At 36.6% G+C, this 27,731-nt stretch overlaps 2 protein-coding genes across 6 annotated transcripts; one reads left to right on the top strand and one right to left on the bottom strand.

The window, feature by feature from the left end:
• The first annotated feature begins 300 nt into the window (after nt 1-300).
• On the top strand, nt 301-6,364 carry CSN8 (COP9 signalosome subunit 8). 2 transcript variants are annotated; one of them, XM_053750269.2, is made up of 5 exons: nt 301-479; nt 582-652; nt 736-917; nt 1,300-1,550; nt 6,157-6,364. In XM_053750269.2, the coding sequence occupies exons 1-4, from the start codon at nt 426-428 to the stop codon at nt 1,548-1,550; spliced, it is 558 nt and encodes a 185-aa protein (XP_053606244.1). In that variant the 5' UTR covers nt 301-425; the 3' UTR covers nt 6,157-6,364. The 2 variants fall into 2 exon arrangements, with proteins under 2 accessions (XP_053606244.1, XP_053606254.1); XM_053750279.1 differs by having other exon boundaries at nt 6,143-6,364.
• kkv (krotzkopf verkehrt) lies at nt 1,802-27,616 on the bottom strand. Of its 4 annotated transcripts, none has more exons than XM_053750232.1 (23): nt 27,444-27,616; nt 20,693-20,795; nt 12,997-13,241; nt 12,645-12,811; nt 12,093-12,420; nt 11,386-11,585; nt 10,063-10,381; nt 9,744-9,964; nt 9,262-9,529; nt 8,617-8,879; nt 8,063-8,273; nt 7,662-7,862; nt 7,157-7,383; nt 6,605-6,772; nt 6,035-6,340; nt 5,620-5,861; nt 5,371-5,527; nt 4,849-5,001; nt 4,371-4,547; nt 3,072-3,239; nt 2,749-2,992; nt 2,488-2,633; nt 1,802-2,256 (listed from the first exon to the last, which is right to left on the bottom strand). In XM_053750232.1, the coding sequence occupies exons 2-23, from the start codon at nt 20,782-20,784 to the stop codon at nt 2,062-2,064; spliced, it is 4,698 nt and encodes a 1,565-aa protein (XP_053606207.1). In that variant the 5' UTR covers nt 20,785-20,795; nt 27,444-27,616; the 3' UTR covers nt 1,802-2,061. The 4 variants fall into 4 exon arrangements, with proteins under 4 accessions (XP_053606207.1, XP_053606198.1, XP_053606189.1 ...); XM_053750223.1 differs by lacking the exon at nt 4,371-4,547 and adding an exon at nt 4,034-4,210; XM_053750214.2 differs by lacking the exons at nt 20,693-20,795; nt 27,444-27,616 and adding an exon at nt 14,703-14,936.
• Nucleotides 27,617-27,731: the final 115 nt, after the last annotated feature.

Below are 27,731 nucleotides of genomic sequence, written 5' to 3'. Positions count from 1 at the left end.
CAGACACCCCCGGCGTTATGACATTTTACACTTCCACCGACCTTGGGGAAGGAAGGCGGAGGTGAGGAACAGGGGTCTCCCTTGGGAGACTCAGGTCCGTGGGATCGCTACTCCCCAACAGCTCGCCACAAGCTGCCCTACGGGCTTATTATTATTGTATTATTATATTGTTAGCAATTTCGTATTGTCTGTAACAACGTAACATACAACATAATGTGCCTTTGTGTGTCGATTGGCAAAAAAAACAACTCTTGTCAACGTCATGTTGTCAGTAGTGACAGTAATTCTCATTACATTGTACCTACCTAGGTACCTTTGTTGTTTGTACTACGACTACTATCTACGTTTTCATTCGTCTGTTTTTTTGTTTATGAATTCGCGAAACGGATTAATAAATAACTAAACATATTTCTTTGCAGTTCATTATGTTATCTAATTTTGACAAACTTTGCGGCGAATTAGAAAAACAGGAATTGGAGGTAAGAATTAATCATTTATAAAGATTAAGGTTATGTATTTTGATGAGATTCTTCTGCCCTATGATAATATTGTAATACTAAAATGCACCACTGTTTTTACAGGCTCCCAATGGTATTGCTTCACCGTCAACTTATGCCCAGCTTTTAGCTATTTATCTGTATCAAAATGACCTGTAAGTATTTCAGATACTTACAATGCAAGTACAGCAATGTAACATTGTGAATACTTCTAAAATTCACTAATTTTTTATTCCAGATGTAATGCAAAGTTTTTGTGGAAAAGGATACCACCAAACATCACCGGTAGCAACCCTGAAATAGCTGCTATCTGGGCAGTTGGTCAGAAATTATGGAAAAAAGACTTAGCAGGAACATACCAAGCTCTTACTGCATACACCTGGACAGAACCTGTGGCAAACATTATAAGGGCACTAGAAGGTAAATCATTTAAAATTATATTGTTAACTATCATGTAATATCTACAGTATAGTTACCGGTCGATAATAATAACTCAATTGAGGGTTTAAACACAGTCCAGATTGTTTTTTGTCTTTACTTTATATACTATACTTTTGAATAGAATATAAATATATATTATTTTAGAATAATTAAAGAGACCAATTACTGGTATAAGGTGTTTATGACTTTAAAAATTATAGTTAGGTATGCAATCATAAAAAAATCTGAGTTCAAATATCTGCCCCAGAGACCAGAAATGAGGGCAAACAGTTTGTAAGACAAATGCACCTTGTTCATTTTGCAACAAACAAAGCTATGTGAAACAGCTAGTAGTTAATAGTCAACCATTTTACAATTTCAGAGAAAATCAGAGATCGTGCCTTCAATCTAATCGGTCAATCATACAGCTCCATATCAATAGACACAGTCATATTGATGACTGGTTTGACTAAGGAAGCAGTATTGCATGCGTGCCGAGATCGCAAATGGGTGGTAGGCGACGATGGCTTCACTGTAAATCCAACACCACCAATGCAGCCTGCTCCTCTACACACATCAAGTGAAGACCAACTCTTCAAACTGACTGAATTTGTTTCCTTCTTAGAGAATTAAGTAAGTCGATTTGTTACCTATTTTCCAACTATTGAGTAGTGTAAAAAAATTTTTATACTTTGAAGGGACATTCATAAAAAAGATTAATTTATTATTCTTTAGCAAAGTACAAATTGATATTATATTATAGAGTAATTGTTTATTTCATATATACATTACATAGTAGTTTTTGTTGCAGTTAATAAATTATACTCAAGTTTTAGAAAAACAATTGTTGTTGCTATCAAATGGTATAAAATAAAATAACAATGTTTCATAATCTTATTTAATAAATTGGCAGTGTACAAAATATACCTATTATATAATAAAGCCGTTTATTCAACTAAAGGTTGCTAGTACATTCTGTACTAAATATGTACAGGTTGTAACAAAACATTGAAATATCACAAACAATATGATGTTTAAAATTTATTTTTAATATTATCTAAAAAAATACAAAATGAGTATCTAAATTCGTTAATGGTAAGCTCTCTATGTTTAACCGTTGTGGCAAACCTGTGAGTGGCACAACTTATTGATATCTGCCCTGAAAGGACACTTGGTTCTGTCTTGGCTGCAGTCTCATGGAATTCGCCTCCTCCTCATCTCCTATTGCAGTTTCGTAGCCGCGGTTTATTTGTCCCCCGTTAGGTTCGGCAAATACATCCTTGACTGAAATATTTGCGTTCGATGTGCGATGACGCGGTACAGCTATATTATTATTTAGCTGAAATAATAAAATGTGGGCCATTTACATATTAGTAGTTAGTAACTACTTTAATAAAATATTTACCAAATATTTGTTATTGAGTAATCATTACAAAGTATAAAAGACTGACAATTTACAAAACATATTTTATCCTAGTGACTATGTACTTGAACAGCACTTTACGAGATCAATGTGACCGTATACCGCCGCATAGAGTTCCATGCGGTTCACTGTACATAAAATAAATACCTTTCCTGTAACACCATATTCATTATTTGCTCCCAGAGTCTGCATTTGCGATTTTCTTCGTTCAGCCATCACAGAGTTCCTCCTTGTCTCTAAAGCTTTCAATGTTTCTCTACGGAGCGTCATTTTCCGATTGAGTACTGGAGTACCTACAAAAATTAAAATCAAATTTAAAGTCCGCACCCGCAGCTGACTCTGTTATCTATATCCTCCTCTCATCCAACTTGAAATATTTTCTCATAATGATATTATAAATTCGCTTACCAGGTCCATCATTAGCATTCATATTAAAGAATCGTTTCTTGAATGCAACGTCCAGCGTGCCAATGTTCCGCTTCTTCTGCCTGGCTTTCTCTAAATTGTGGATGGTTTTTCTTCTACCAACATTATGGGGCCCCGAACTTGAGTCATTGTCATAATCGTCGTCCAGCCCATTTAGTTTTTGCAAGTCTTTGACTATGGCTATAGCATTTTTATCTAGTAATGCATCTTGCGACAAATCTTCAGACTGAAAGTACCATAGTATTTATCGAAATGTTTATATAGAAAGAAATGTTTATTTTTAATAACCAGTTTTAATAACTTACCTTTTTAGTACAGAACCAGTTGAGTTCTGTCGATGCTAATATGTGTGAAAGGGTTCCGAATCGATGGAACAACATAGCCGAAAATTGTATGACCAAGATCAAAGCAAAGAAGAATACAAATACGAGACCGATTGGTTCTAATTGCAAGTATTCTTTTGAAATAATCACCTGTAAATATAAAATGGTTTTAGTTTCATTGCCAGGTTAAAATTTACCAAAAAATATTATTATGTCATGTTACTCCACGACGGTGAATACAAATAGTGCCATCAAACAGGATGTGTATTATTAACTATGAAAATAAAAATTTGGAAACATTTAACAACAAATGTGATCGTGAATTGTGTTGAACTGAACACCTAATGGATGTGCGAACAATGCTATTACAAAAACCTTTACAATCATTTGTAAGTAATAATTTAATAATTTCGATCAAATGGTTTTATGTTTGACATAGCTCACACATACATATTGAAAAGAATGTACGACCATACATAAAAAATATTTTGTTATGTTAAACAAATCACCGCTCCTTTGAAGGTATACAATTTTTATATAATGTATGTACAAGGGAGACCAGTAACCCTGTTACCGTGATAAAATTAATAGAAAAGATTCCGCCACCTTAATAGACAGAACAGAATATTAATTCTTGGTGTTTTGGTTGATCGGAAAATGTGCGATGGATTCTTCAAGGGAGAGTTGTCCTCAGACACAAGCGCACTTTAATCGGTTGAAGGTAAAGGAATGCTATTTGGTAGGTCTGAATTTTATAATTTAAGGTTGGAGGACATCAGAAGGTTCAGGTTTTATTAAAATTGCGTGGAACCATTACAGTGACGCCCAAGTAGTTGAATTCTCCGTGTCTTTAGGAGTCCATGCTGGTGTGCCATCCCAAGACAGACCGGTTAGAAGAAGGTCGTTATTGTGAAGTGACACACATTGGTAACATTTGGCTATACCTCGCCTGTCTCCTCGATGTACGTAATGTTTGTCTTTATTCCCAAAGGCCAATCCACGTGGAGTTGATCTTTGTTCAGTTGTAATAGAAATACTATTAGAATGAATAAAGCATTGAACATGAAAAATGCGAAAACTGACTTATTACGAAGTTCTATCAAATCGCCTGCAATTCGAGCCTGGAAAATTTAACAAAACAAGGAAATTTATTAAAATTGAATCGGCTTTCAAGGGTGACTGGGGTCGTGACTGATGGTGAGGAATCATGAATTGTGGCAGATGTCATAGTCCCTAGTCATCGTTGAACGCCGATCACTGAGTAGTGGATTCTCACGTTACCTCTTGGGAAACCTCATCATAAGTTATGTTAGTTTTAACTCCGAAGGGCCATTTAAAGTGGAGGTTGTCCTTGTTCAATTGCAGCAAGAACACAATGAGCACAAAGAGGGCATTGCACATAAAGAAGGAGAAAACAGATGAATCTCTCAATTCTTTCAGATCTCTGGATATACGTGCCTAAAATTTGGGTAAATTGAAAGAAAAGTTTACAAAAGAACAATAGTGAAATAATGTCCTGAAATGAAAATTGATTAGTATGATTCACACACAATATTCATTTTACAAAATACAGTATCAAGGAGTATATTTCACATTGCGGTTTATCCAATCCATCATTAGCATTGTCATATAACACATGAATTTTCTTTAAGGTGTATTAGGTACATTTGCTACATGTATTACTTTTAGTTTTCTCTCTATTCATGCTGAGAACGACTGAATTATCTATCTTGTAATATGTGGAATGTTTTTATCATACCTGTTCCTCTTTATTGGCATCAATAGGATACAAATATTTGTCAATGAGATCTTTCCAAAATTGTATCTCTGTGGGGCTCAAAAAATCTACTTCTCCTTTTTTCAGATCAGGGTCCTCAATCCAGTATGGGTTAATGAGATCGTCTCTTCTTTCCTATAAAACATAAAATGATCATATAAATCATATCAATATAATGAGTTAATGAGGTCTAATTCGCCCAGGGGCTCGATCTCGGTTTCATTTCAGTTTGAACCATTTTGTTATGCACATATTCGCGCACATGTCACCCATAACACATTATAATAAAAGAGTAATGTACAATATGGTCACTCCGCCCCCACTCGAAACGATTCCTTCCCATTCATATCATACAGTTTCGTTTCACGTACACGAGCATAGCGACTTTCGGTCCTGCCTCTCGGCATAGTAAAAACCTCACGCGACCAGTGGCGCCAACTAGTGAGAAAAATTACGGAAGTCCCTAGTTAGCCTTGTATCATTTCTAGCCATCACAGCACATACCCTGGGAGATGTAGAAAGAGTGTCAGTTTCGGAGTCGGAGCCGTGTTCTTCCTCTGGACCTTCGGCCAGCGCGTCCAGCCCGTGGTCGCCGTTCGTGCTGCCGCGGTGACCCACCGACAGCTTCCTGCCTCTATTTAGCCCGTGCGGATCTATTGACCTGGATAAACGATTTTATATTTTAAGTGGTTAATCACTTTCTAACCAATGTGGCGCTAGTTAGCCGACAGCGCCCTCTTAAAGCTTACGTACCTCTCGACAACATCCAATTTCTTTTCCAATTTATCTAAAGTAGAAGCAATATGCAGTAGCTGGACTTTCTCTTCGTTTCCCTTGGGATGTGTGCACAGCAAGCATTTGAACAGTCCCGCGAACGAGAACTCGATGGAGCCTTCCTCTTCGTTGCTGTTCACTCCTTGCAGGAAACCCAACAAGGACTTCTGTTTGGCTGTCTTCTTTGCTTCCTCTGCCTCTTTCTTTTCTTGTTCTATTTCCTGAATAATAAACAAACCAATCAATCAATCTTCTCCGCTTAAACAATTTCGCTTTATATTAGTATTTCACTTGAACAAAATAATATGGAAATAAATTATCATATACATATATTTTTTAATTTGAATGTCAACAATAAACAATCTTGTGTAAAACACAAAGTACGATCAATTACCTTCTTAGTTTTCTTCGTTTGCACTTCACGCGTACCCCACGTGACAACATTCAAATTGATAATAGAATACAAAATCAGGAGCAAGTACATAGACGGTATAGATAACAGGTAAATAATTCCAGGTACGATGCACCAGAACTCCTGCGGATGCAAGCACGCCGCTATGAAGAAAGAACTGGAGAGGGCTATTAGGAAAATGGCGGACGGAGAGCCGATGCCGTCCTCGCCCAGCTGCAGCGCCGTGCCCACGATCACGGCCATCATTATCATCGCGTATGCTGTCGATAATATTTGTGCCACCAGTAACTGGAATATAATAATTAATTTTTACTTTTTGTTTTATTGGTTTAACCAAAAATATATATAAGATTAGCGTCCATATTTTAATCATATTAAGTCATTTATTTATAGACTATCAATACATTGTTTATAGACGCAAAAGAAAAAAGTATTTAATAAAACTAAGGTACTTCGTTTGTTCACTGGCATAATTAAGAAATGGTTTACTAAAAAACTTTGTGAGCGTGAGTTACTGACCAGCGTCGAAAGAAAAATTGAACTATCCGTTACCTGTATTTCCGATTTCATAGTGAAGCAAACAAACATGAAAAGCATGATCGGATATAAATTGTACTCAAACGAGGTCCAGTTGTCTATTCTGAAGGCTGCCACGAAAGCTCCCACCAACATAAGGAATATAGTGCCAGGACCCAAAATCGTGCCGCCCATCAACATCATCTGAAATGAAACATGGAGTAGGTAAGTATACATCTGTATATCAATGTGGTGGAGGGGATGAGTCGTCCGCCTAAAATTTAAAGATCCCAGGTTCAAATCATCATTACTTGGTATATTAATCTACTCGTAACTAGACTATTAATCTGGTTAGAGAAAACACACTACTAATAAGTGACGGAGAAGACAGAGGAAAACCTCTGCATTACATACCTGTGTAAAAAAATTACGATAAGTACCATTTTACATAAAGACCATTCAGGCTTTATACGTAATACACTATAGGAGGGCATAATTATACAACAACGCCTAATTTTCATAAAGATACTAATGGCAAGAAAATTGTTTCGTCAAAAATTTAATGAAAATTAAGCTTGAGGCATTCACCTGGTAAGCGATGTATGGCGTAGAAATATTGTCGTTGATCTTGATCGTATGCTTGTAGTCCATGAGCAGGTCCATGATGTTGGCGATAGTGGAGGGCACCCATCGACGCCGCTGGTTGTAAAACTCGCTGAACCCTTCGGGACAGTGGGTATAGGCGTCCGAAGCGGCTGAGTATTCAACCCGGTAACCTCGCTGCAGGAGGAGAGTACACAGCCAACGATCTTCTCCTGTTCAAATGTTATATAACGTTCATAAGAAAACAATAGTAGAGTAAATTAATAATATTCATGTTGTTCTCGAATGAAAAGATTTTGAATTTCCACTGCTGGAGTAAAGGCCTCTTCCGATTGGAAATAATTGGCATAGTGGTTTTCTTTCAATCAAATTTTATGGTTATCGTAGTAAAATAAGTTAATTATACTTACTACTTATTACAAATACTTATAGCCAAATTTCCGTAATATTTAAAGTTCCGTAAGTTATTTAAAGTTCCGTAATATTTTACCTTGATCGTATTGCACGTAATGGCGGGCCTCGTCTGAGCGGAGAGTGTATTTCTTCATCACGTTGTCGTCCATGAGCGCCTTCCCCCTGAAGAGGGAGAAGCACCCGGGACTACAGAGCACGCAGCCGATCATGTGTTCGGTCGCCTTTTGCAGCCAATGGCCGATGGCGTATTCGAACATTTGATACCACACCATAGGACCTGAAGTTATGAGATATACTTAAAAATATTGTATATTTACTAATATACAATATTAAGTCAAAATCAATATTTGGTTGACTTCCCGAAAAGTAATGTTTTAGCCAAATCAGCAAGTTTTAATTTAGTAGTAATACAACATGTTACAATTTCATCTAGCAAACTTTGGGTGTAATTAACTTTAAAACCAATTCCACAGTTACCAGAACCAACAGGATGAATACGTCCGCAGGCCGCGCCAAGGTTCTTGTTCTTCTTCATCAAGTCGATGAGCAGCCGGACGGCGTGCGGCTGGAAGTCGATGTCGCCGTCCAGCGTCAGCAGGTACGTGTTCTCCGCCATCACCTCCTTGCGGTCCACGGAGATGGGCAGCTCCATCAGCCGGTGGCCCAGCAGGTAGTACATGTACATCACCTGCAACACCACACTAGGATCTCTAGTCTAGACCATGAACCTATACATAATACTGGAGCTCACTCTGTTTTAGAACTTATTGTGTAAAAAATACATATATTGCTATCTCTTACACTTGTGAGCTAACCTTTCCTTTCTTCTTACATGGTGAAATGTACGTTGTACCTATGTATATTACTGGCAATATATTTACATTGCATCAAGTAATCGAGAGTGCGGTTCCAGTATTATCTATAGCTTCATGGTCTAGACGTCTCATAATCTTTATACTAGTGGGAGCGAGGGAATATAAGATATTCATCTAGCAATGCAATTTATACCTGAACAATTTAAAAAAAATCACCTGAGACCAACGCTTCCTGTGACGAATCTTAGCCTTGTCCTTCAAGTGGCAGATCATTTTGGTCTTTCCCGGTAGAACCCAAGTCAAGCGGCCTCCATAAGGTGCTGGCAGTTTCTTCGGTGGACGAATCCTGATGATCGTTTGGTGCACTTCTGACGCAGCCTCGTCTATCGTGTCGACTAATAGTTTTACAAAACGATTGACTTGAGAATCGTCGTCACTATGATCTGAGATTTCGAATGCGTCGTCCAAAAAGATGTGAGCTGAAAACAAAATATTATCGATCGACTTTAACAAAGGACTGTGCTTTAAGATATTGTGTCCGTAGTGCGACTTTTGCTATTTACATCTCACCATCGAGTCGATTGGCAGTGAGACGCAGTTAACCAATCACAGCGCGCCTTTGTAATGCAACGACAACCACGCCGCAATGTGATTAGTACGTTGCGTCTCACTTCGAATCGAATGGTGAGAATGGTGAGAAGTGAAATGCAAACCCGCACTTCGCCCTCTGATATCTTTGTCCGAATCCAAAATCATATTTCTATTTCGTGTTGTATTCCGCAAATTATGCCAAATCCAATAAATTTGGGGTGGACGTTAACTTTATATTCTCAACAAAATTAAGCATATCTGTATGCTCACTTTCAAATTCGTAATAGTCAGGATCCACCACTCGCAGATATTTCTGAGCCACTCTCCTCGCACACTGGTCTTCATCCAACCTTAGAATAGATTTCAAGAACTCCATCATCTCATCCTTGGTCTCGTGCCACATAGTAGCGCAGGCGTAGATCCTTGTGATTGAGTCTGAAGACTTCACCGTTTTGGGAGAAGAACCAGTGTTGTCCGTGTGTACTGATATAGTTTCGTAATATTCGTCCCCTTTCTCCTTTTCTATTTCGGCAAGGTCCTGGAAATCAACATTGGCTGTTTGTTATATCTTCAATTTCTTCGCTCGCTTTTTATTGAAACGGGCTCGGGTTATCTATTCGCTGTTTTATCGACAATTATAAACCAAAAAATGAATTCCGTTGATTAAATTGGTAAATAATGCAAAAAAGATTGTTTTTATCATAAAATATTAAATCTTAATGGCGAATTTGCCAAAGTTTTTCTACCCTTACCTCAGTCTTGACATCTTTGTGGTCATCTCTCTTCCTGTTCAGCGCCATGCTCTGATCAATCAAAAGCCCGTTATACATGGGTATCACGAACAACTTCTCAGTTGAGGCTAGACGCTCCGTTTTGGGTGTCCATATGTGTATCGTAATCCAGGTCTGTGATAATAGCCACAGTAACCACACCCAGGCCATTTGGCGGGAAATGAAATCGCTGAGAGTGAATACTGAAAGTAAACAAATAAATATTGAAAAGAATAAAATTTTGCACTAAAAGTACATAAGCATCAAAAGTAAAATATGTAGTATACATAAATTCAGTTACCTGGCGGGCTCTCAAAAAAGAGGTAATCAGGAATAGTTCCGTGGAAGAAACACGTGTCTCCGTTTCTCAATCCGCACGCCGCTATCAACATATTGACCACCAACGGTATGACCAAGTTAATCGGGAACGCGTAGCTGAAGCCTTGTATCAGTATCTTGCAGGCAAACTTCCCGAAGATGTAGCAGAAGTAGGCCGCGAACACTTGGATGAGAAGGACGTAGAATGCCGATTTGTGCGCCGCTGCCTGTTCCACTGAATCTCCTGTTAGAGTCGCATTGGCTAAGTCCGGTATGATTGTACCTCCCAATTGGATTTGAACCTGAGACAGAATTTTAATTCTTAGATACATAATTGACTTCTGACTTTAATTTTTAATCGGTACCTACCTATTTTACACAATAAAGATTCTAAGTGTTGACTATAGAATTAAGAATCGGTTATGTGTTATTTTTGACACATTGTTTTGTCATATGTGGAAATGTGAGAAAACTAAGTTTATAAGAAAAGTTATTAGAAAGATCACACGTTTTGTAAATAATTTGAATGTACATGGATACACACTGTCTAGCTGGGCTAAACATTACGCAAGCATCTTCATACATACTTGTAACATTAGCAAGGTGCTAAAGTTTGATGAAACATTCACTAATGGTCCCCACGCTGTCATCAACGACTCGTGACAAGAATATCAATTTATTATGTATTGCGCATCGCCGGCTCTCTCTCATTAATACCGATTACAGCGCAAGTGCATATCTATATATAAGATACATAGTTCTATCATGATTTGCATAGGAAAGGACTTTTGCCTCCATTAATGATATAAGAAATTGAAATCTGAAATTAGCATTACTGCTGCAAGAAAGCAGTTTTAAGTTTTTTATCTAAGTTAAGTTATTTACTCTATCTTATCTAGAACACTTGATACTGGTGTATCGGGCCTTTGTTCAGCCATGCGAACGAATTCGCGGGCATCGGCTAGTAATAAATATGTGATTAAAACAGGTCGAGGAACACATGTTTTCAATAAGAAAAGATTTTAAAATATCATAATAATAATTTAAATTCCTTACTTAGAAAATGTGAGACGTTCAGCGGGTAAAGGTACCCTATGATAAAACTTTATTTCATTAATCTGAAACTTAAAAACTATTAAAATAAAAAACAAAATCACATACAATAATAGCATCTACAAGACACCTTTACCCGTGGAACGTAATATGTGCAAATATAACATAAACTTAATAAAAACAAAATTAAAATAACACTAGTATCTTGGTCACATTTTGTTCAAACAATCTACCTATTGAAAAAATATAATACCTCTTCAACGACTATGTTATGCGGTCCGAAGCCAGCGTTGAACAGCTGGAAGAACATGGCGGGCTCGTCGCCCTCCATCCACAGCGCGAACAGGATACAGATGATGAAGAACATGATCTTCCACACGGAGATGAATCGGTACGTGTAGTACCGCGTCAGTGCCAGCTCTTCCTTCAGTCTTCCTAGACTTTTTATAATGCCTGGAAATATACAGTAATCATTTAACCAATGTCGTACCGATCAATATTGCTTAAAAATAGTCTGAAAAGTAAGGGTGCTGAAGAAAAAGTGTAGAACAAAAATTAGGAAACCGAAGCAAAAGTAACCGGGAAAGCGCTTAGATGAGACAAAGAGATTCAATATAAATAATAGTTAAATATTTCATATTTCCAAGTCCTAATTAATTTAAATTGCAAGGCATATGTTGAGCTATTTCGCTCACTATAACTATGCTTTCTAAATATGTTCAGTTATAAAGAATATATTTTTTGTATCAACATTTATTATATTTTAATTGAGTGTTCAATGTTGAAGACATTGATAATCTCATTAGATTTCAACTTACGTAAACCAGCAGTTGATAATCATAGATACCTTGGCTCTAAACCCCGTAAGGGATTAAGACTACGTGATACGGCATGTGATGTGCAAATACACTTGCGACATATTCAAACACTAATCGAAAGTTAAATGATAAAGTATATTACCTATGGGACTTTGCCTCGTGACGTAGTTCTCCCACCAGCCCAAAGATATGCACAACGCAGCGATGGGCATCAACCACAGCACTGGTTTGTTTTCCAACAGCGGCCATACAATGAACCCGGTCACTTGAGCCACGATGGCGGCCATGTCCACGATGACTTTTACAAATCGTTTGGAGTCCCGGGAACTGCGCGACAGCAGGCCCAGGATAGCGGGGACGATGCAGAGGCAGTTCGTTATCATGGCCCCTTTTACTACGTCCAATTCGGGAAGAATTTTGAAGAAAAGTAGGGCCATTCCGATCGTGTGAAGTGATTCCGCAATAAACACCTAAAAAAATAATTATCATAAATATTGAAATAATGTATCGAAGTATCGATCCACAACGCATAGACTTTCTAAATGTAATATACTTGATTGGATTCTTGAAGTTTAATTAACAGACAGACCTATAAAGACCTTGCTATTTAAACAAAAACTAAGTTATCCAGTTACTAATCCATCATTTCATGGTTGGATAAACCGAATGCATGGAAAATCTATTGTTTACTCACCACAATGAACTGGGCGCTCGTGGGTCGCTTGGACGACTTGAAGAAACATATCCTGACCGAGCGTATGAGCGTGCCTATCTCGGGAATAGCAAAGGCTGCGAGCAAAGCCCACATCCACGCTACTCGCTCTTCGTCTGGCAATGTGACTAAAAATTGTTTATCTCTACCTGGAATAGAATAAATTTTTTATATGTAGTTGTCGCTGAAGAGATATTTAGTTCGTTCGTTAAGAAGAAAAAATATTTAAAACAAAACAACTTAAAACGTGGATTTGGTGCAAAAAAATTATAAGAATCAATATACAAAGCGATATACGTCACGATATACGTCAGGTGATAGAAAAGGAACTTACCTAAATTTCTATTACAAAAGGATAGCCGCTTATCTTTCTTAAGCTGCGAGGTCATGAAGAGGACGGTGCCCTTGGCAATCACGCCGGAGCCAAGTACCACCACGAAAACTACGATGTAGGCCAGCACTTTGAGCATCCGCACTGTGAACTCCAGACATTTCTGACTCTCCATCGACCCACTGTCCTGCTTCGGCGGGAACTCCCGGAACACGTCCCATCCTTTTGTCTCGTGCACGGTTCTTTGGCTGGAAAAATATATTAACAAGGTTTCAGTTTCACTGTGCTAAATGTGACGGTAATCGAGGCTAGTAGGAGTAATAGTTGTAGTACTGTACAGTAAAAATAGCCGTGTTTAGTAGGTAAATAATTAAGATGTTTTCTCGGTTATAAATATAGTATTAAGTTCATAACATCACATTTGTTTTGGCCTCCCAATGCTATTAAAAGCAAGAAAAACAATTTTCACACGGTGCGAATGTGCGACGGAAATCTCAAGCATTGTCACGTCATGTGAACGATATTCTTCCTTCCGATTGCGACTGATATTTGCACATTTCCGACAATGTTCCATAAGTAGCAATAAATGTATATTATTATAATGTGAAGACTTTTTTATCTACAAACTTTGTTTAATGTTTCAATGTACCTAATTAACCTGAAGATGTAAAAAGGCTCTTACCACTAGAACTATACCTGTCGGGCTATCTAGATATACTGAAATTCATACGAACTACTGAATTTCGCACAGTTAAAGTACGTAAATGTTTGGCTCAAAAACCCTACATCCTTCATGTGAGACAGTTGAACTATAATCTACTTACAACTATAATCTACATATATATATATATTGTTCGTAGGTGGAACCACTTATAAATCGAAATTTTGTACACTCGAATTAAGTAATTTCACTGCAGGCATTCTGCGGGCATTCGTTCTCCAATTACTTAACTAGGCGCTAATTCCGCTCATAAATCATTCACACTGTAAAGGTATTGAATTGTTTCGCCACGACCTGCGCCTGCGCTTGGTTTTGCGTACTACAGTTGTGACAGGGGGTTTACGTAAGTTACGGTGGTACAACAGTAACCCAATTAGCCACAACGGCCGTCGAACTTCATAATTTCTAGCCAATAATTTACTACCAGTTATATTTTTCTATTACTTATTCCTTCACATCGATAAAATATAGAAAGCATGTCCTTTATGAAAACCGTGAAAAATGTTTACTCGTATAGCGATACTTTAAGAAATTTCACTGAGCAGCCGAATTATTATATGACTGATATGATGATGGCATAGTCAACTTTCATTTAAATGTTTAAATGCACATAATTATGAAACTTGAAACTTATGTAGTTAACAGCATTTTATTACAATGTAGATAATTTACTATTAAATTAATTCATGTTATTATTGAACAAGGTTTATTTCAGTTTTTTGTTCTTATAAATTGCGCGGTTCTGCTTACTATAAACACAACAACAAATAAGTTATTTGAATTATATTCTAAATGAAATAGGTAGGTTAGAATTTTTAATAAATTTCATGTAATACTTTCATTTGATATGCACGCACGCACAATTTTCACAGTATCGTGATTCAGTAACGCATAAGAACGCGAAGAACATATTGCATTAGGTGATTGATAGATGTGATTTATAGCGAGCGCGTGCAACAATATTTACTTCAGTAGGTAGTCTTATTACCTGTAAATGCTGCAATAGTGTAACGTGCCATTGCTATACAAGGAATTATTGTTTGCTCCATATAAAGCTTCTTCAGCCGGATCTCTTTCATAATGACTTCTGCGATCGTGTTCACTCATTCTTTATTTCAAACTGCACTTAAGATATCGCACTCATCACTGTAAGTAAACAAGGAAGCAAGGGAAAGTTAGGCAGGACACAGACGATGGTAGCCGTATGTCCTGCTTGGGCGAGTATTGTTCAATAACTCGTGTTGTTATGAGGACAGGCAACGGTGCGATCGCAATAGCCCGCGCCGGGGCGGCACGCGTGTCCAATGGACGCCGATTCGTCATTGTCTTCCACAGGACTACATGTGAATATTAATTATTTGAGATATTTTCTTTCACTTTATTGTAATACCGTTGCTTTGATGATAGCTAGATTCATAATAGTAAAATTCTTATCCTTAAATTTCTAATGGAACGTGAGTCTCAGGGTGCAGACAGCGAACTATTTATTTACATGGTTTACACTAAAACTTAGGCACAAAAATATGTACCATTTGCAGGGTGAACTTTTCGGGTTGTCAGATTGTAATTGACTCTTTTGTGAATAAATTGTTATTTTTATATAAATTAATTGATATTATTTTTTGGTGATAACGGCATCGTATGAGAACGTGTCCCGCGGCGACTTGTCCGTTCTGCAGCAGTAAGCATGTGAAATTACATAGCTTGGAATTCTAATTGCTATGTGATCGCGATCGCACTTCTCTAATGAAAGTTACTTTCCTGGTTCAATTTCATTCACAATTACATTTATTTAATGCAATTCTAAGCAGAAACAGCGGTCCTAAAAATATAGCTTTTTATATGGCACTAATAAAATAAAGCTTTTTCTATTCTTTGTCTCTAGATGTCAGCTACCTTGACCTTAAGGCATGATATTGCTGGTTTGACGACAAATATATGTAGAAGTTAATTTATTTAATATTTTACACGTATTATTGAAGATATAGTCGTCCCCGTCCACCCCTTGTCCCAGTTTCTCGGTGTCGGATCTAGTACATTTTTGCTTAGATCCTATCTTATACCTAAAAAAGATATTTCGAAAGCTAATTTAATACGAACAATTAGATACAAAAAATATCCCACCTAATTTAAAAAATACCTAACAACTAATTAACATTTCTCCAAAGCATTTATCATTGAACGTTGAAACCATGGAAACGTATATCTAATCGTCTGACAAGTTATTTCGATTTCGTGGTTGTGATTGTAAGCAATGTAGATATATTGAATCGATAAACTTCACCACATCGTAACATAACAGGCGTTAGCGAGTGTCACGCTCGGCGCCCGCGCCTAACAATAGATCAGTCAATGTCGTTCGGGCGCACGAAACCTTACGAAAGCCTTCGTCTTGTCTTCGTCTTGTCTCACGTCGCTGTTAACTCGTGTCGTGAAGCAAAACTAACTCCTTTACACTTCTACTGACATTCTAATAACTGAGTCTGAAGGCAACTTGATCAAGGTTCACAAGGCTCTTGATAGTTTAAATTTTATCATTAAATACTAGTATATAAAAGTCTGCACCGGATAAATGGATTTGGCCACATTACATTTGGATAAGTACGTTTAAAAAAATAAATATATATTTCTTAATACGCCCAATATACATCCTAGGCTCTGTGTAAAATTAAATGTTAGCTGCTAGCGCACCGAGGATATACCTAACTAATGCTAATAAATAAATGGAAAAGTCAACTTCCCATGCTCACTTAGCTTGTTGCGTGGGCCGCGGTTTGTGGTATACCCAGAGCTGCACGGCCATATCAGTGTATAAGTGTTAGAAATAAAATGTATACCGATGGACAGTTAAGTGCACTACACTACAAAGGTTGTCATTTCAATAAAACCATGCATGCACTGGAAGATGATATTCGGAAATATTTAGGAACCTATTCATTGTCATTGTAATTTATAACAATCGAGGAAATGTCCTCGAACATATCCTATAACATTCGATTTCGAACTGGAGCTGCGCCTACTAATTAAAGAAAGAGCGACTTGTAAATCTAATTTCTCTTATACAGTGAACTGCAGATCAAGTTATCTTGGAGCTTAGTACGAGGGCAGTACAAGTACAGGAGAAGTATGCAATGAATGCTTAAGGTTATATTCCATTATTTCTATGGCAACAGTCCAGTCTGCGCGCTAGAAGACCTTTAAAATCTATGGTCGTATAGATTTTTTACAAGTGATGTCACCAAAAGAAGTTCATTGCTGGAAAATCTACGCCTCTCACCAGTGATGTACACAAAATTTATAGAGACTTAAAACTTGAGAAGAAAGATTCCCTATGTGATTGCACCATAAAGGTGACGTTTGTTATTATAAACCTCGCCTTCAGATTCAAGACCGTTTACCGAATGCCCAGCGCTCGGGGTCGACGACCCTCCCGCGAAGGTAAAGGCTTAAAGCTATCTGCAAAGTTTTGATTCATACATAGAATGTTTATTCCTATAATACCTTAGTTACCGTGCCGACAAGTTAGACTCATATGTATCATAGTAGTATCATATGATACTTGAAATAGGATATAATGTCGAAGATCTATGGGTAACTTATCTTAGATCGGATCGGATATATTTACTCAACGGTTTTCATGAAAAATATTATATTTTTATAAAGACAAGAAAGGACGACGTATTCCTAAGCAGTCAAATATAATTCTGATTTTACGAAAAAAAATATTATATTAATAATGGCTGATAATAAAACGTCTAAAAAATAGATGCCAAAGTAAAATTTACAATAGCAGAATTGACAGATAAATAATACGTGCTCGCTCTAGTAGAAGATATCAACGCGTCAGACATTTTGCGTTTATTTATAAAATTCGAATTAACATCCAAATCACAACTTGCGGACACTAAAAATCACTGATATTAAAGTTACAACCTTTTTTACAAGAAAAGACATCAACGAGCCGGATTTATATTTAGGATTTATTTAAAATTTCAATTTAAGCATGAACAATTTATATGTACGAGTATTGTATGATGACTCATAACTTCGACTCGAGTTTCTTCCTCTCATCTGACCGTTTTCTCGGTTTATTCCTCGGCTATGTCTGAGCCTAGGGCCCGCTTTCCTACTTTTTTTTACTCCATTTCGCAGACTTCGGCACCCTATTTGTCAGACCATTGGCACATATATATCCTTGAACACTCACTCGACTGATACTACAAGACTCAAACTTGTAGTATCAAAATAAATCAAGTTTAAAGTCCGATATAGTGCCGTCCTCATGCAGTGGCGGTCCAACCTCATCCCGTATTCCGAGCACGACTGACCCCGCTCGTCCCGCGGTCACGGCAACCACAGTTTTGCTTTTTATTACCCAAGTATTCTTTACATGCCATTTCACATGTTGATTTGTAAACAATATAATAATAATATTGTTATGCTTATGCCCATATAGTACTAGTTTTAGGTAAGTAGATATTTTATATAAAAAACTATACTAATTAATAAATTTCTCATGAGAACAGAACGGTTTTAATGTGAAATATTTAAAAATGTACCTACGGATCACATTTGATCTCGTCAGAAAAATAAATCTATATTTCTTGACAGCAGAATGGCATTCAAATTGCTTTTAAATGTCAAGTCAATGCTGCTTTGTCAGACAGTATACGATTTATAACATCATCTCTTTTATGGATTAGCAAAAACGTGACATTTATTTTACATTTATGTTGTTATTGACACTGACATGTAAGGAGTACTCCTTCATGGGCCAAAATTGAACTACCTTATGTAAGAGCGTAAATAGGTAACAAATAAACAAACATACTTTCGCATTTATAATATTAGTTAGGATGATAGATTTATATTGTCTATATGACTGTGAGTGTGAGGTCACAGCATGAAGTGGGGCGCAAAAATGTGGCGCAGTCGATTTATCGAAAGTTGTGTCGTCAGAGTTGACAACCTTGGCATTTGAGCGGGTTCCGGACATGCCGTCCACATTGACGATAGAACAGAATTGTCACATTTTATGCCGGCTCCACAATGTCGTGGTCCAGTTCGCCGCACGTTAGGGGATTCGGCATACATTGCTGGTTTTTTCGTTGCGATAAATAAAAGCTCTCATACAAACTACGCAATGTTCATGTATTCATGTCGGCATCTGTGCGATAGTAGTAGCCGGTATTACTGTAAAGAACAGTCAAACTAATGGTGAAACTTTTCATCAGAATCTTTACTTCTATGGTTTCCATATTTTTTCTCAGCATAACCGATCGGCAAATGTGAACCGACCTCAAACAAAGCAAAGCACGAATCCATTCCTTTTTACTTATTTTATGAAGTCTAGGCCTCGGCTAGGACTGGTTGCAGACGCTCTTTGTGGATAGAAATGCAAGTGAAGTGGGTAAATTCCACGAGAAATTCTACATGAAATCGTGAAGCATTCAATGAATTTGCAGATCCTATTGTGGTATTTTAGCTAATTTATTCCATGCAAAGATTACTCACATTTTACTATAATATTGTTATGTGCTTTACTTCAATAACAATAACTATTCTACAGCAAGAAGAACGCTTCATAACTTCTAAGAACTCCTTAACCGTCTGTGGTTTATACCTTATACCTATCCAATGAGCGTGATGCTAAAACATGGCAAAGAGAAAATATAAACTCTAAAAACTCGTAGAAACTCCATCTTATTAACAAGTAAATAACAATATTTGAAATAACAAGGCAAGTAATTAACAATATTTGAAGTCTTATCGGATGTAAGAGTCATCGCAATGATTTTCATATTTGAGTCGTGAGTGAGTCTCCGTAGAAGCGGAACCGACGCGTTGTTATGTGGCCGATTGCTCAAGACCAGAGTAACGCACTATTGCGTGCTCTGATGGGAAAATAATGCACCACATGCCCTGGCCACATTACTAACAACATTGTTATGCGTATAGCTGATGACACAATTAAACAATTTCATAATTATTCCATTAGTAGCAAATATGGCTGAGAATGTATTTTGTATTTCTTTAACAATATTCTTGGTCATGTTTGCTCGGAAAACCTAAAAAACTGTCTTCTTCATTATTACAAAACGTATTAATATTATAATATTAATTTAATATTAATAAATTATACTTTATGCTCACAAATGTTTATTCAGTTTCGGACGAGATGACGTGCAAGTAGCGTTCATTTCTACCATTTCATTTATCTGCCAAAAACCGGTCTTTATTTGCAAATTTCCTCATAGCAAATTTATGATTCATCATTGCATCTCTATAACTCATGTTAAGATCTTATTCACAGTCATTGCAAAATTTTAACGTTATTGTCTGAAGAATGGTTTACAAAAAGTAAAGTGTAGGTATATTTGTAGGTTTGACTATATATTTATGACGTGTACAGCCAAAAACCTGATGACACGTTATGATGTCATGCGCTACAGTCCGCTCGTGAGTTCGTTCCGTCCCCTGACATCTCCACGTAATCAAAACTGTACTCTGCCGCTATTCACACACAAACTCTTAACCCGATGACTAAGAACATCTTTGGTTTTTGAAAGCGATTAGTAAACATTGCCTGACCTTTCAACGTTTCGCTAGCAAGCTCGAATACAAATTGAGTATCGTCTGAACTCCGATATCACTAATTAAACAGATGTAGAAAGTTCGTGTTAATTTGTTTACGGCAGCGCTTCCGTATTGTAATTTTGGGTAATGCATTCTTATCTGATCTTTGCAGAGACATATAAGTTCAGCTTTCTAATAATTGAACGTGAAAAATATCTATATACCAACCCCATTCTATATAAAGTCTTTTTATAGTTGAATATTGATCACGGATCATCAATTTAATGGTTTTTAAGAAAATTACTGTTCCATTAATCAGCTGCATTGAACGAGAAGGTTCAAAAGCTTTTTCTTCAACAATAAGATAGTTTAGTTAGTTTAAGATTGTGTCTTGAGGCTGACCTGCCACCGTAGATCTCGTTCGCCAGCGGGGTGAGCTCGTCATCAGAGTTGTCGCTGCCGTCGTCGCGGCGCTTCCCTCCCGACGCCGCCATCTTTAATTAACCTGAAATATACCAATGTAAATGCTATATTCAAAGGTAAAAAAATATTTACAAATTGTAAGTTACTCAATTATCATGTGAAGTACAATCAACATGTTGTCGAACCTATACACCTACTCTGGTGATCGATCGGAAATGCAAAGATTTTGACTTGATACGTAAGTATTTATAATTTGTCAAAATTTATTTTTCCGTATCACTTTGTTTTTCAGTAGTAGTACATAAGTAATATACTCTATGTAAAATACTGTTAACTGTTTTACTTTACTTTCACGATTTTGTCAAGTCGTGATATAGAAGAAGAATAGCGACAACTTTTGCAATTCATTAATTGGAGAGTCCAACATTCAAAAACAACGTTCCGTTTCACTTCAACTCATAAGGCCAGCCGGCTTATTCCGGTAGGAAATGGAAGCGGTTATAATGTATTGGTTAATATCCTTCACGATTTTCGAAGGAGTTTATTTAATTTAATATGTGGAAATACCAGAGTTTTGGACTACGCTCGTGAATCACCCGCACAAAGCGAATACCTCGGCAAGCTCCGACCTTGCAGGTCATTCATCCCTAAAGGATTTATGGAGGAATTTGAGAGACGTTTTTTATACGAATATTTACTTTTAACATCGTCTAATACATTTATTTTGGCATTAAGCCAACTAAGTATGAATCTAACAAAGAATATGAAATTTGGAGGTTAGAAGATATTGCCGCGACATGACAAGCCGTATTTAAATAAATTATTAGCTTTCGAGTTACCCTAAAATAGAAACGGTTGTCTTTGACTTGCCCCTCCCATAGACTGTTTACTAAGAAGTTCAATAATTTGTTTTCAGTGTTTTTTTTTTTTTATAAACAGGAAACTCTAGTATAATGAAACTTATTGTATAGATACTTAATAAATTAAATATTTTCCGTTCTACAAAAGTTGATACAGTACCGAATTTGTTAGTTTTGTTGAGGCGAGTAGGGCTGGCGGCCGAAGGTCAGCGACTTGCGCCTGCGTCGGCTTACTCGGACCTCGCCTCGCCTTTATACTTTTTGTTTATAGGCTACAGTTCTAGGCAATAACCATTTTAACCTGTTTTCTTGTAAAGTTTCCATGTTCAGATCATGATTGCCCTTATTTTTTACCCTTTTTCAATGAACAAAATATGAAAGACCGCAGATAAACTTGGATATTATTTGAAAATGTTGAGAATACTGACGTAATGACTTACGGTATTTTGAGTAAGTGCTTTTTAAGCTAATCGTTCAAATTCGTTAGCAGTAAATGACGTAATGTTCGTTTTAAAGCCAGTTTTAAATTCGTGTGCGTAATGTTAATGACCATTGTCCAATCAGAACTAAAAATAAGTCACCAACTGGTTTGATTGATTTCTTAATATGTATAAACGCAATAGGTACTTGCGTATTAAGATTTTTAAATCAATATTTTTTTAAATCAAAATCAAAAGTTTCTAAATCAATAATTTTCTAGATTCCATTGTGTTAGAGAGTATTTTTACAGCATTTTATAAACAATGCAATTACCCCACGAAAATTATACTCGTAAAGCAAACAAACTCTTCAAGTGTGTTGCACTAATCTTTGAAAGTCATCGATTTTCCAGTATTAATAGAAGGTCCTGATAGAAAATTCTATTCATACTGGAAAATCGATGATTCCCAAAAAAGTATAATGAAAGACAGAATAAAGAAGACGTATTGATCATGTCCCCAGTTATAGGGCACAGCACTTGGAAACTATATATACATTGATTGTTATAATTGATTATACTTAGTCACACAAGTTGTATTAGAGCATGTTGTTCTCTACAAATTATCTTATTATTATACCTTATAAAGTGTGTGCGATTACGCGATTATTTACGTATGTATGGCCTAGCAATGCTTTTGATACAATTCGTCATGCATTCGCTCTTATTGAGCGCCTTACGACGGCTAAACTAGTTGCTGCCAATGGCCAGTGCAGGCTTACTTTCACTGTTGGGGGCCGCCAGCTCTCCCCTCCCCCCACTAGTTCCGTACTCCCCCCCAAACACCAAGTACGCAACACTGACTTAAATCGCACTATTCATACAGCTGTTCGATGTTAAGAAACTGAACTTAAGTAATAATCTACCAACGGTAGTCTCACGACTTTGATACACTTTGTTTTCTTATTGCCTATTCTGTATATCCATCTGCTCTTTATTTATGTGCCTAAATTAAGGCAGTTCAGGAAAGTTGTCAAAGGACAAGGAATATCTAAGATTCCGAAGGCTTTTTGATTTAGGAAAATATATATAAAAACAGAAATCACTTCAAGTAAAATTTATATGAGTACCTGTGCCATTTATCTTAGTTTAATAATATATTTATAAAACCGTTCCAAATCATTGAACAGCTGAATTAATTTAACGTTAATAATCCTTACTGCGATAACAACGATCATCGCGCCGAAAAATATGGTATAGTAAATGCTTAAAACTAATATTCACACGTTATAATCAGATGCCTGCTATTTCATAGGAATGTCGTAAAAGTATATTAATAATTTTACCATAAACGACACAGAAATGACGAACCTGAGGCACAGGCATCCTAAAAAATCTGAAACGTTTTATCTTATAGTAGAATTAATCCTGATATTGTAAAGATGTAAATTTCAAATTAAATGATGTAAAGATATAAACTGTAGCAAAGTGGCGCCGCGTGCCAGAAAACTCCTGAAGCGTGGTGGCTGCTGGTCAATAAGTCGCGGGCGGCCTCGAAACAAAGAAATCACAGTGTCAAGATAAAATCTATCTTACACACAAGTTATACAGGTCATTTTAAATCACACCCATTGTCGCAAGACTCTTTGGAATCCAACTTACATAATATATTATGCATTTGGCTTGATCGACAAGATACGACAAGATACAAGCTTTACGTGGTAAAGTAAATCTCTCCGGGTTTTCAATAGCCAGTGTCTCAGAAGAAATATCATAATGATCTTGGTTTTCACCAAGATATGTAATCATTATGATGATTGGCTTTCGCCAATCATTATTAACTTATCACTGATTGCATTTTTATCAATGAACTATAATATCCTTATGAAAATGTATTTTCTTGAAGGTAGGTATTGTAATTCTTTGAGAAAACCTTGTCGACGGTCAGATAATGAATGCTGTTGTCTAGCTCCGAGGCCCACTTTCTCTTTTTTGTACAGATTGTCGCGCAGCTTCACTCGACTCTTGCATAGAGTTGATAGCCACTTTGCAAACAATAGCTATAACTATATGTAATAAAAACATTCAATAGGTAAAGAAAATTCTTACGAATTCCCAATCCTACTGCTAGTCTCTGAACATAGTTCTTGTTATGATCATCGGATTGCGATGTGGATCTAAAGTTAAACAAAAAATATTGATACAATTTAAATGGATTTGTAATACATGTCACACAGACGAAAAAAATCTGGAATCGAGCGAGAATTGAACCCGTTCTTCTCATTATTATTTTCAAAAAATGTATTGATACAAGTTATCATTTCAATTCAAGCAGCGGCGTAGAAAAGAGTGCTTCTTGGTTGATATAAACCACCGACCGATGGATAAAATAAGGATTCTTAGACCAACAGGCAGGACGTAGGGTATGTTATCGACTAGCTTTTGTTCGAGAATTTAGGATATTTTTTCTCCTAGCGCCTATGTTTCCCAAGGAACTTACATACCTACCAAATGTTTGCGTCCTATGACTGGAACTTTCGCATGTGTAGTATTGTCTATTAATCAACTGCGGTGATTGGCAATAATGCATTGTGACAACAATTTATAATATGTACAGAAATACTTTTTTCTTAAAATTAAAATGACAATTCTATGACATTCACGCAGTTATTTATTTGGTTAATGAACATAAACGTCACACACAATAATACTCAACATTTTCAGTAATAGATCGTAATATTTTAGCAAAATTAATTTAATCAAAACTCATTTCTATAAATATTAAGTGATAGTAAAGACCGTTATGTTTTTAAGTCCAATGCATATGTGTGTTGAATTTTAAACATAACTGCTACCTTCATATGTTACAAGGTCATATTAATGATATGGAATAAAGCTATAATTATTGTAGTATCAAGTCGATGTATTGTAAAGGAGTATTTGATGTAGCCTTCGCTAGAGATGTGAGGCGACGGCGCCGAGTGAGCGGTGGGCGTGCGTTGAAGTCTTTTATAGAGCACTATAGCTGTTCCGATTGCAAACCAAAATGGTTTGGGTTTAGCCGAGTTACTGACTTGGTATTACTTTATTTTGGATGACCCATAGTATCAAAATGTGATATGATAATAAAGTCATGTTCTTATCATAGACAATAGTCTATGAAATCTTATGTCAATAAAATATCAATAGTGTCACGAATAATATTCGCTTCGGGTCGCCTAGTAATTAGTTCAAGCTCAAATTCATCTGACTGAGATCAGCAATGTCTATTCTAATTAGATAAGAGTACCTTCTACCTACTACTCTCTAATGAAAATAATGTACGTCGGCGTAAGACGTAAAGAGATGAACTAATTCGGCCAATCTGGCGAGGTCTCGATAGCTCAGTGGTTAAGAAAACAGCTCCGTATAGACAAAGGCTTGGGTTCCAATCCCGCTCGATTCCAGGATTTTTTCATCACATTGTTATTTTCAAAATGAATTCTATTCTATAAAGGATAAAGGCATGATTAATCATCACACTCCTTAATTTATTTACAATCATTTGCACTGCCAAATAGTAATACAAAACTGAATAGGAATCGCTCAAGGCGAGTGAGATGTAAGTTGCACTTTTATAACGACAATATTAGACCTCGATTTATTAAATTATATAACCTTTAAATATCGACATACGATAGTTACCAGACTCATGTTGTAATATTCCGTTTTGTTAAACGCTTAGCATGTTTACTAGGTGTGAAGTAAGATAACACCGTATTGATTACAGATTTATGTAAGTAACGGAATGCACGCGGACTCCTCAGAGATAAATAAAAAAACAACAATAAATAAGCGTTAATGAAGTTAAACTGTTTAAAAAAACATTCATATAATTTCTGTCAATGGTTTCGCTCTAGTGTAGATCTTTAGGGCATGGTATCTTTATTGGAAGGGGATAAGACTGCTAGGTATTGATCATATTCATATTCAACTACTATATTATACTTGTATATTATACTTCCGAAAAATATGATAGTCTTATAATAATAACTTCGTTGCACTAAAGTTACTTAACTATATATATCCATAAGGTAAACAATAACATGATATTTTAATAAAAATCTCATGCTCGGTTTCATATCTAGGCCGTTAATGTCATAAGCCTCGTAAACACGAAACATTCCTTAAATGTAATTAAGCTTTGTGTAGCATTGCGCGGATTTGCGCGTGAAACGGGTCGGCGCATGCGCAACACAATCAACTAATTTGCTAATCCAGCTAATTGTGGCTGTCGCGGAAATACGGGTGAGAACGACCCCCGACGGAACCGGATGTGCGCGAGGCCTTAGGGCGGCCACGCTGCGTTAACTTCGAACCTCAATGGTTGGCCAATTAGCTATAATGATGTACGAGTACTACGTAGTGCCACATGGCTGCGCAAAAAAATATCTGTTCACTTTCTTCGAAGACAGGGGAAAATCGATAATGGAAAACTTACGATGATTCGCTTTTATGTGTTACATGAAACACATACTTTTTAAATACATTTAAAATGAAATGAAAATAGGATTTCAGGGGAAAATAACCAGGCTGATAACTCGGTAATGTTTTCGTCTCATTAAATTCTACAGATCATTCACTTTCCTGATGTTTGCTTGTGCTTATCTTAACGACATCAAAAAAATTATTCGTGTTTCATTTGAGTAATATGTTGCAGTTGCAATACTTTTTAAGACATCATGTTAATCGTACCCAGAGCTGTCTCTTGTTTAGAAACATAATAACGTCATATTAACAAAGTAGTGATTGTCCTTAATTATACAATACATACACAATATTCCCCGATACAGATATAATATTTCTTCAAATAACGGTACAGTTACTATGCTTATTTTGTTTATATGACGTCCATTAAATGCATGTTAAATATTCAATGAAGGCGTTATCAAACCTTTATCTATCTACTGTTATTACTGTGTGGTTTGTGATGTTGTTAGAGGTCAAGATATGAGTAGGAATTGACGGCTCTTTGTTTCCCATTCTCACTTCTCCCATACCAATGCCGCCCACATTCACTTTTGTTTACGATTGCTAAAAATAATAGACATAACGCGGAACGAAATTGTATTCATTTTGGCCTTAGAAATTTATCAAAAGCGGCAATAGATGAATACTTTTCTTAGCCATTGCCGTATTATTACGGATTTCACGTTAACATACGATTTCGAAACTTTCGAAAGAGAAATCATGTCACCGTTCTTTACTAACTTACCTTAAGAATTTCAACTTATACTAAGAATTTCATTTAGTACCTAAGTAGAGTGTTCGTATAAAAGAAATAAAGTTAGATATATACATATTATATACATTCTGATACGTACCTGTTACACCCTCACGCACTTTCGCAGCTGATCGCGTACGATTCGACAATCGCGAAAGGTCATCAAGAAAGAAACAAATGTTTACTTACTTAAGAGCAGCTCCAGTAGTGTAGTAGAGGGAAATCCTTAGAATATCAGAATATCACTTCACAATATTGTTGTATGTTGGTGGAATGCACTCGCGGTTTGCGCGTGCGCATGATGCGCGTTCGTGTGGACGGTAAGCTCGCCGCGCGCTCACTGCCGAAAGTGTACTCTGAGTCGCGCGCTTGCGCCTGGCGACTGTCGACATCAGGCTTGGCGACTTGCGACCCCTCACCGCTCTCGATTTCATGCCAACTTGTGATGAGTCGTGTCGTGAGTTCTGGATTTCCCCA

This window comes from Plodia interpunctella, chromosome 1 (assembly GCF_027563975.2).
Source record: "Plodia interpunctella isolate USDA-ARS_2022_Savannah chromosome 1, ilPloInte3.2, whole genome shotgun sequence".
NCBI lineage: Eukaryota > Metazoa > Arthropoda > Insecta > Lepidoptera > Pyralidae > Plodia > Plodia interpunctella.
Note: the sequence above shows the minus strand (reverse complement) of the source record. Positions and strands in the feature narration are given on the sequence as shown.

Bases quoted from the DNA above. Each gene is read 5' to 3' on its own strand.
- CSN8 (XM_053750269.2), top strand. From the start codon at position 426: ATGTTATCTAATTTTGACAAACTTTGCGGCGAATTAGAAAAACAGGAA. The intron at 480-581 runs GTAAGAATTAAT...CTGTTTTTACAG, and splicing joins TAGAAAAACAGGAATTGGAG to GCTCCCAATGGTATTGCTTC. The intron at 918-1,299 runs GTAAATCATTTA...TTACAATTTCAG, and splicing joins CATTATAAGGGCACTAGAAG to AGAAAATCAGAGATCGTGCC.
- kkv (XM_053750214.2), bottom strand. From the start codon at position 14,821: ATGAGTGAACACGATCGCAGAAGTCATTATGAAAGAGATCCGGCTGAA. The intron at 5,528-5,619 runs GTACGTAAGCTT...TCGTTTATCCAG, and splicing joins AAATTGGATGTTGTCGAGAG to GTCAATAGATCCGCACGGGC. The intron at 2,257-2,487 runs GTATTTATTTTA...TTATTATTTCAG, and splicing joins AATATGGTGTTACAGGAAAG to CTAAATAATAATATAGCTGT.